The sequence below is a fragment of the Bison bison genome, unplaced genomic scaffold, assembly GCF_000754665.1.
Source record: "Bison bison bison isolate TAMUID 2011002044 unplaced genomic scaffold, Bison_UMD1.0 scf7180017855177, whole genome shotgun sequence".
In the NCBI taxonomy this organism is placed as follows: Eukaryota; Metazoa; Chordata; class Mammalia; order Artiodactyla; family Bovidae; genus Bison; species Bison bison.
Window position 1 is genome coordinate 41,541 of NW_011485750.1, and position 10,032 is coordinate 51,572.

General features: G+C 43.4%; 1 protein-coding gene across 1 annotated transcript in view; it reads left to right on the forward strand.

Annotated features, from left to right (window-relative positions):
* The window catches only part of NLRP2 (NLR family, pyrin domain containing 2), a 27,641-nt gene that overhangs the window by 15,477 nt on the left and 2,132 nt on the right, over positions 1-10,032 (forward strand). Inside the window, exons 6-12 of the mRNA XM_010858177.1 lie at positions 6-559; positions 2,507-2,677; positions 4,105-4,269; positions 5,393-5,563; positions 5,905-6,075; positions 6,298-6,468; positions 7,927-8,097. Coding sequence (XP_010856479.1) covers positions 6-559; positions 2,507-2,677; positions 4,105-4,269; positions 5,393-5,563; positions 5,905-6,075; positions 6,298-6,468; positions 7,927-8,097 — 1,574 coding nt within the window. The remainder of the gene's footprint in view (positions 1-5; positions 560-2,506; positions 2,678-4,104; positions 4,270-5,392; positions 5,564-5,904; positions 6,076-6,297; positions 6,469-7,926; positions 8,098-10,032) is intronic.

The window sequence follows — 10,032 nt, forward strand, 5'->3', positions numbered from 1 at the left end:
GTGAGGCCTGCTACTCTTTCATCCATCTCAGCGTCCAGCAGCTTCTGGCCGCCATGTTCTATGTCTTGGAGCTGGAAGAGCAAGAGGAGGAAGGGCTGGGCCGCCGCCAGTGGCACGTTGGGAATGTGGGGAAACTGCTGTCCAAGGAGGAAAGGCTGAAGAACCCCAGCCTGACTCACGTCGGGTACTTCCTGTTTGGCCTCTGCAACGAAAGAAGGGCCATGGAGCTGGAGACGACTTTCGGCTGTCTGGTATCAACGGAGATCAAGCGGGAGCTACTGAAATACACATTGATGCCCCATGGGAAGAAATCCTTTTCCGTAATGGACACGAAGGAGGTTCTGAGCTGTCTGTATGAGTCTCAGGAGGAGCAGCTCGTGAAAGATGCCATGGCCCATGTTAAGGAGATGTCCCTGCATTTGAAAAATGAAACGGATGTCGTGCACTCATCATTCTGCCTCAAGCACTGTGGAAACTTGCAGAAACTTTCACTTCAGGTAGAAGAGGGGATATTCCTGGATAATGATACCGCACTGGAATCAGGCACTCAAGTTGAAAGGTCAGAACTCATTTTTCACCCGGCTAGTTCTCCTATCTTTTGCTTATTCCATGGTTCATTAATAAAAAGCCAGTGTGTCTTGCTCCCTCTTGCTTAAGGTCAGTAAGTGGCCTCTTGTGGCCTTGTGTCCTGCCAACCTAACATTCAAGGCAGGAGGTATGATGGCATTAGAAATGGGAGCTTTGGAACCAGAACTTCTTTGAAGACCCACCTCCATTTTCCTTTAGCCAAACCATTTTTTAAAAATGTTTCCACCTGTTTCAGTCTGCAGGTTGGCTGTGTAGATTTGGGGAGATGTATAACATGGTGGTCCCATTTGGGGCATGACTTCAAGAAAAGCATTAAAGATGGAGTTAGGAGTTGAATCCAAGTTTCTGAACACCACACCTCACCCATGATCATGGAGACTCTCCTCCCAGGAACTTCACCTGACAGACTTAGATAATGAGATGGCCAGTTATGAATCTTTGTTATTTTCAATTTAGGCACAAATAACATCAACTGAGATCATGTGCAGCTTCCAAATACCTCTAACTTGGCACCTACTAGAAACAGGTCACCTTCCATGTTAAGATGAAGATATTGGCTTCAGAAAAGAGTATTTGGCTGGGATTAGAGCTCAAGTCTATTGGCTTATAAAGTCCTGTGGTCACAATCTAAAATCTCTACCTCACGGTGGTGTGTAATACCTGTCAACATACTGATATTCATCTTATCAACTCTCCTCTTCCTCCCTCCTACATTGTTATCTGAAATCTGTGTCTGAAATCTTCATGTATATATGTTGAACTAGAATAAAATGCCCTCATTAGCCCCCTGGTGGAGGTGTCTGTTTTATATATTCCCTTAACATTCTCCCACTTTCCTTCACCACTTGGTGAAGTCATAAGCTTGATTTACTTCCAGGAAGTGTTAGGACCATGGTAACTTGACATCAGCATTTCTCTACCTTATGGATCCATTTATATTCATATTCTAATTTTTCCCCTTCTTTCACTCAAATGTTTTGACAGGCTTGCATACTAATTTATCTAAATCTTTGTTTAGTCACTGAGTTGTGTCTGACTCTTTTGCGATCCCATGGACTATAGCCCACCAGGCTCCTCTGTCCATGGGATTTCCCAGGCAAGAATACTGAAGTGGGTTGCCATTTCCTACTCCATGGGATCTTCCTGACCCAGGGATTGAACCCAGGTCTCCTATATCTTTCCTCTGCTAAAATCCTTCCACTAAAAACCAGTCACCAGAACAAAATAACCATTCTTTGAGAAATCTTTGTATATGAATATGCAACCACTTAAAGATTGTATTTTCTCAAGATTTTATGGACATCATCTTAGGTCAGCAAATATGGTTATAAATTAGCTTGAATATTACGTATATGGATTTACCATCAAATATCCAAATAACCTCCATTGATGTGTACACCTACTCTTAAGTGTTTATCAATGATGTATATTGCTCTCAATCTTTGATCAATGATATGGTTAGAATTTTGACTTATTTTAAGGCTCTATTAGGTTGACATGTGAGAAGTTCAAGTTCTTTCTCCAGTAATATGTCTTAGGTATTGGGTTGTCTGATACTTGTGCTAAATAATTAAATCACCCAACTTTTACAGTTATAATTTCTTATTAGGGCCTCCCAGGTGGCTCAGTAGTAAAGAATCCACCTGCCAGTTCAGGAGATGCAGGTTCGATCCCTGAGTCAGGAAGATCCCCTGGAGAAGGGGATGCCAACCCCCTCCAGTATTCTTGCCTGGGAGATCCCATGGACAGAGGAGCCAGGCAGGCTACAGTCCATAGAATCACAAAGAGTAGAAGACAACCGAGCAACTAAACAACAATAATGCATAGAGCAACCTGAAACACATTCACGAAGACAGACAAATGCCACTTTTCTCTCCAGCAGTATTTGTTAAGTCCCTCCTTCATCTCTTTCCCATAGGTCCCAGAATGAGCAACACATGCTCCCTCTCTGGATGGATCTTTGTTCTGTGTTTGACTCAAGCAGGAGTCTGCTGTTTCTGGACATCAGTCAGAGCTTCCTCAGTACCTCTTCAGTGAGAATTCTTTGCGAAAAAATAGCCTCTGCTGCGTCTAGTCTCCAGAAAGTGGTGTAAGTAGCAGCTAGTCCCTGCATTAAAACTTCAGGGCATGTCCAAGCTTCTCACATTTTGTCCCCCTAGGATAGCATTTTAGTTAAAGTTTTCCTGGACCTGAGGTTCGTTTGTGTAGCTAGTCCTCTTTTGGTATTTTTCTTTCTCGACACAGAGAAATAAGAGCTCTTCCCACTTTGGGTTTTATTGGCTCTGCAGTCCTGATTCTAAGCCCAAGAGCATTCCTTGGAGTCAAAGTATTCAGCAGGCTGTTAACCAACATTTCAGAAATGGAGACTTGATTGAGATTAAAAGGTGCTGATTTGGGGTCATTTAGGACCACAGCCCAAGAGACACGGATTCAGGAAATGTTTAAACTGTGTTCCCCATGACTACAAAATTGAGGAGGTTTATAAAGCAGAAAATGCAGTGTTACAGTCAGTTACCTGAGTTGTTTATCAAGAATTATAATTGGAACTGGCAAGAAGTAAGAGTGCTCCTTGAGCAAGGATTGCTTGGGGTTTGAAATGCTTACATAGTTACAAGGGGAGATTGGAGAGACCATAAGGGTGGGGTTGGAGGGTGGTGTCCTTGGGCTTTTTAAGAAAGTTCAAGTTCTCAGTGATGCAGAGAGGTGTCTGAGACCAGATTCCCAGTAGCCACCTGAGTCCAATTTTGAATACCTGAACTGTGATTCCTCCATTATAATTTTGTCATCAAGAACATAGCATTGTTGAAATGCATCCATTGGTAACACTTCAAGAAAAAGAGATACTGCCTTATCTTTCTCAAAAAGCCATAGGAGAACAGCTTTTGTCTAAAATGACTGCTTATGACTGACTTCACTTTGGAAAAAGTTTGAAACAACCAAAGAAATTGGAGCTTCTACTTTCATAAGATCTATCATCTATCTGTCTGTCTATCCATCTATCCATCTATGACATGACAGCTACTAACAGTTCAGATCTTTTTCTTCTGTGAGAAGAATTGAATAATTAAAATTCTTTCCTGCTTTAAAAAAAATGAAACTCGAGCTTCTAATTGTAATGAGCTGTTCATTAAACAGCACAAAGTTTCAGCTATGCAAGATGGTAAGTTCTGGTGACCTGATGGACACCAATGTGATGACTGCTAACATTACTGCTCTGAATACTTGAAATTTGCTAAGACAGTTCATCATAAGTGTCCTCACCACAGAAGAAAAGAAGGAAGGGGATCTATGTGCAGTGGTGGCTTGATAGTAGGGGTGACTTCACAAGGTACTTGTGTATCAAAACATGGAGTCATATGCTTTAAATATACACAGTTTTATCTGTGAACAGTATGTCAATAAAGGTAAAAATATGAAAAAAATTAATTCTAACACTTAAGCCCATGGCAGCTCTTTATTCTATGTGTATGCAGTGTAGGTATACAAACTCAAGCTAACACCTGTTCTTTTCCCTAGCCTCAAAAACATTTCCCCAGCTGACACTTATCGGAACTTTTGCATGGCTTTTGGTGGTCACAAGACTTTAACACATCTGACCCTTCAAGGAAACGACCAGAATGACATGCTTCCCCCATTGTGTGAGGTCTTGAGGAACCCCAAATGTAATCTGCAGTATCTCAGGTATATCAGCCTCACCATCACTGAAAACCCTCAGCCTGTGAATAGAGCTAGCACAAACCTACACGGCAATGCTGTGCAAATCGGAGGGAGGCAGGAATCCCTTATTCTGACTGGATAGAATGACTTAATGACTAAACAACAACCACCACCACTTAAAGCACATGCCCCAGAATAGAAAATGAGCTGGAGGGGACTCCCCTGGAGGTCCAGTGTTTAAGACTCCATGCTTCCCTTTCAGGGGGTGCAGGTTCAATCCCTAGTCAGGGAACAAAGATCCCACATGCCAGGCAGCGTGACCCACCCCCCTCCCAAAGAAAGAAAAACATGTTACCTGTATTCTACTCCTGGAAATGTGTATTCTTTATCATGATACTATATATCGTGTTCCAATAAAGTTTTATTTGCTCATGATGAAGAATGTGTACCTCCAGGAATAGAATACGTATCTCCAGATAGAATACAATTGCACAATATGCTTGGTTGGCTGGATTTCTAAATAAGTAGTTCTTGATGTATCATCTCCAGACCACCAGCAGCAGCACCATCCCTGGGGAACTTGATAAAAAGATCCAAATTCTTGGGTCTCACCCAGATCTTCAGAATCAAATTCTGGGTATATGGCCCAGGAATTTGTTAAAAGACATCTTCCAGGTGACTGCAGGATACCTTAAAACATAGATCACTGGCCTCTACATCTAGAGTCTCTAGACGATTTGCATTACTACACAGTTACCAGGTGGTGCTGATGCAACTGGTCTAGGAATCACACTTGGACAACCTCTGCTCCAGATAATTTAATCCAGGGTTAACATAATGGCATGCTAGATCATTTCAGCTGAATCCAACTTTTTATGACCCCATGGACCGTATCCCACCAGGCTCTTCTGTCCATGGGATTCTCCAGGTAAGAATACTGGAGTGGGTTGCCATGCCCACCTCCAGGGGATCTTCCCAACCCAGGGATCAAACCCACGTCTCTTAGTCTCCTGCACTGGCAGGTGGGTTCTTTACCACTAGAGCCACCTGGGAAGCCCTAACATAACAGAGTGAGAGACAAAACTGTAGACAGTCGTGTATCCAGTGTTTGGTCCTCGTGAATGACTTGTTGCCATTTCTCCTGCAGGTTGGTGTCTTGTTCTGCCACCACTCAGCAATGGGCTGATCTCTCCTGCTGCCTCAAAACCAATCAGTCCCTCACATGCTTGAACCTCACAGCAAATGAGTTCCTGGATGAGGGAGCCAAGTTGCTCTACATGACCCTGAGATATCCAACGTGCTTCCTACAGAGGTTGTCGTAAGTCTCTCCCCTCTTTCCACTGAGCGTCTTTGTGGTAGATGTAGGGTCACACAGAGAAGAGAAGAGGTAGCACCTGGAATTGCTGGGTGACCAGGATGAGCACCCCACTGATATAGATGCCTGGCTCCCATTTTTGGCCCCAGACAAATGGCTTATGTATCTCATCCTTCTCTCATTCCTGTCCTTTTATGACCATGATCACTAGCATACCATTGACAGAGGGCAGAGAATTAACAAAAAGGGGTGTGACCGAGGACTCTAGTCATTGAAGACAGCCAAGAAAAGTTGGGTCCTGGAAATGTTTTCACCATCTTGCTATCTGTGTGGTGCTTTTGCAGGTTGGAAAACTGTCAGCTTACAGAAGCCTACTGCAAAGATCTGTCTTCGGCTTTGATTGTCAACCAGAGGCTGACCCACCTGTGTTTGGCCAAGAATGCTCTTGGAGATCGTGGGGTGAAACTGCTGTGTGAGGGCCTGACTTACCCTGAATGTCAACTGCAAACCCTGGTGTAAGTCTGTGCTGGCTCTGTGTGTGTGTGTGTGTGTGTGTGTGTGTGTGTTGTATGTATATACATGCATACTGGATTCAAGTAGGGCAGTTTCTAGTTACTGTCTCCAATGTCTTCAAACTCATCTAAAAAGCCATGGCTTGAGATAGATGGTCATGGTTTTGGTGTGTCTTATCAGTGGGAGAAAAGAAAAATTTTTTCTTCATGTGATCTGATTTCTAGGCTATGGTGTTGCAACATAACCAGCGATGGCTGCATTCATCTCTCGACACTCCTCCAGCAAAATTCAAGCCTCACACACTTGGATCTGGGACTGAATCACATAGGAATTATTGGATTGAAGTTTCTGTGCGAGGCTTTGAAGAAACCACTGTGTAAACTAAGATGTCTATGGTGAGTTACGGCTTTGTGAACTTTCAGTTCAGTTCAGTTCAGTCGCTCAGTCGTGTCCGACTCTTTGCGACCCCATGAATCGCAGCACGCCAGGCCTCCCTGTCCACCACCAACTCCCGGAGTTCACCCAGGCTCACGTCCATCGAGTCAGTGATGCCATCCAGCCATCTCATCCTCTGTCGTCCCCTTCTCCTCCTGCCCCCAATCCCTCCCAGCATCAGAGCCTTTTCCAATGAGTCAACTCTTGGTATGAGGTGGCCAAAGTACTGGAGTGTCAGCTTTAGCATCATTCCTGCCAAAGAAATCCCAGGGCTGATCTCCTTCAGAATGGACTGGTTGGATCTCCTTGCAGTCCAGGGGACTCTCAAGAGTCTTCTCCAACACCACAGTTCAAAAGCATCAGTTTTTCGGCGCTCAGCCTTTTTCACAGTCCAACTCTCACATCCATACATGACCATAGGAAAAACCATAGCCTTGACTAGACAGACCTTTGTTGGCAAAGTAATGTCTCTGCTTTTGAATATGCTATCTAGGTTGGTCATAACTTTCCTTCCAAGGAGTAAGCATCTTTTAATTTCATGGCTGCAGTCACCATCCGCAGTGATTTTGGAGCCCAAAAAAATAAAGTCTGACACTGTTTCCACTGTTTCCCCATCTATTTCCCATGAAGTGATGGGACCAGATGCCATGATCTTAGTTTTCTGAATGTTGAGCTTTAAGCCAACTTTTTCACTCTCCACTTTCACTTTCATCAAGAGGCTTTTGAGTTCCTCTTCACTTTCTGCCATAAGGGTGGTGTCATCTGCATGTCTGAGGTTATTGATTTTTTTTTTTTTTTGAACTTTAGTCTGTATCTAAAAGGTACTATCAATATAGCAGACCGCCCCCGAAATTTTCATTGAGCATTTAAAAAATTCCACCAGGATGGGGCTTTCCTGGTGGCTCAGTGGTAAAGAATCCACCTGCCAATACAGGGGACACGGGTTCGATCCCTGGCCCAGAAAGATCCCACATGCCACAGGACGACTAAGCCCATGTGCCACAATTCCTAAAGCCTGTGCTCTGGAGCCTGTGAGCTGCAACTGCTGACGTTTGCATACCCTAGAGCCCATGCTTCCCAACAAGAGAAACCACTGCAGTGAGAAGCCTGAACACCATAACTAGAGAGTAGCCCCCACACATCGCAACTGGAGAAGGCCCACACGCATCAACGAAAACCCAGTCAGCCAAAAATAGGCAAATCTTTAAAGAATAAATAAAAATGAAAAATTTGACCAGGATGTGATTTTTCATACCCACACACAAAATTTAATCCCCAAATTCATAGTGAACCACAGAAGACCCCAAATCAACCCTGATCACAAAGACCACTACCACCCAAGTGTGTGCCTAGCATATGGGGTGGTATCAACGAGCACTGGTTGAGTAAATCAGTGAATGTGCGTGTTTCACCTACAGGTTGTGGGGATGTGCCATCACTCCCTTCTCTTGTGCAGAACTCTCATCTGCCCTTAGAAGCAATCAGAACCTGATCACGCTGGACCTGGGCCAAAATTCCTTGGGGCCCAGTGGAGTAAATATGCTGTGCAATGCCTTGAAACTTCAAAGTTGTCCCCTCCAGACACTCAGGTATGATCCTCCTACTCCCCTGAGTGTTTGCTCCACAATCCTAGGTTTTGGGGGAACACAAACTACAGGAATTTGTTGTAGGCATTTAATCCTCACATTCAACTTTCATTTATTTATTGATGTCTGGTTATGAGATAATTTTCCCATAGGTTCCTTCCATTGTTTTGACAGAGAAGATGAGTCGAAGGAGACAAAAACTCAACCTGGAAACCAAGAGGCTGGACTTAGGGTTTGTCTACCTGAGGGGGAGTTACGGCGGCCAGCGATTGTCTCATTAGGGAAATGGAATCACAGCTCTTCTATGGTGTTTTTGGAAAGTTTGTGGACTGTATTAGTTACAGAGGTCCAATGGGTCAATGCCAGACTTAGAAGCATGTTCTTTGGAGTGAGTTTGCTGTCTAATCAAAGTAATCTGTGATCGTAGAAGCTATCACCAACTGGTTGTCTTCTACTTGTTCATTGTTATATTGTTCTTGCTCTATTGTTGATTTGCTATTGTGGTAACAAAGAACCATAAAACTCTTCCCAAGAGTGTGAGAGCTTTTTTAAATCCTCAAATGCAACCTAGACAATTAATGGCTTTTGTTGTTGTTCATTCACTAAGTCATGTCCGACTCTGCAACCCCATGGACTGCAGTACACCAGGCTCCTCTGTCCTCCATCATCTCCAGAGTTTGCTCAAATTCACGTCCATGGAGTTAGTGATGCTATCTAACCATCTCATCCTCTGCTACCCCCTTCTCCTTTGCCTTCAGTCTTTCCCACTATCAGGGTCTTTTCCGGTGAGTTGACTCTTCGTATCAGGTGGCCAAAAGATTGCATCTTTGGCTTCAGCATCAGTCTTTACAATGAATACTCAAGTGTTGATTTCTTTTAGTATTGACTGTTTGATCTCCTTGCTGTCCAAGGGACTCTCGAGCGTCTTCCCTAGCACCATCCTTGTTCTTAGAGTAACACATTTGTATCTTCTGATCTGTTCTTCACACCCCATTTCTGATTCCTTCAACACTTTCAACCACACACAGATCATCTATGGGACTATTTTTTTTTTTTTTTTAGGTATGCAGTTGATTGATTTAATCATTTTTATTTTTTTTTATTTTTTTTAAAATTTTATTTTTAAACTTTACATAATTGTATTCGTTTTGCCAAATATAAAAATGAATCCACCACAGGTATACATGCGTTCCCCATCCTAAACCCTCCTCCCTCCTCCCTCCCCATACCATCCCTCTGGGTCGTCCCAGTGCACTAGCCCCAAGCATCCAGTATCGTGCATCGAACCTGGACTGGCAACTCATTTCTTACATGATATTTTACATGTTTCAATGTCATTCTCCCAAATCTTCCCACCCTCTCCCTCTTGCACAGAGTCCATAAGACTGTTCTATACATCAGTGTCTCTTTTGCTGTCTTATACACCGGGTTATTGTTACCATCTTTCTAAATTCCATACATATGCGTTAGTATACTGTATTTATGTTTTTCCTTCTGGCTTACTTCACTCTGTATAATAGGCTCCAGTTTCATCCACCTCATTAGAACTGATTCAAATGTATTCTTTTTAATGGCTGAGTAATACTCCATTGTGTATATGTACCACAGCTTTCTTATCCATTCATCTGCTGATGGACATCTAGGGTGCTTCCATGTCCTGGCTATTATAAACAGTGCTGCGATGAACATTGGGGTACATGTGTCTCTTTCCCTTCTGGTTTCCTCAGTGTGTATGCCCAGCAGTGGGATTGCTGGATCATAAGGCAGTTCTATTTCCAGTTTTTTAAGGAATCTCCACACTGTTCTCCATAGTGGCTGTACTAGTTTGTATTCCCACCAACAGTGTAAGAGGGTTCCCTTTTCTCCACACCCTCTCCAACATTTATTATTTGTAGACTTTTGGATCGCAGCCATTCTGACTGGTGTGAAATGGTACCA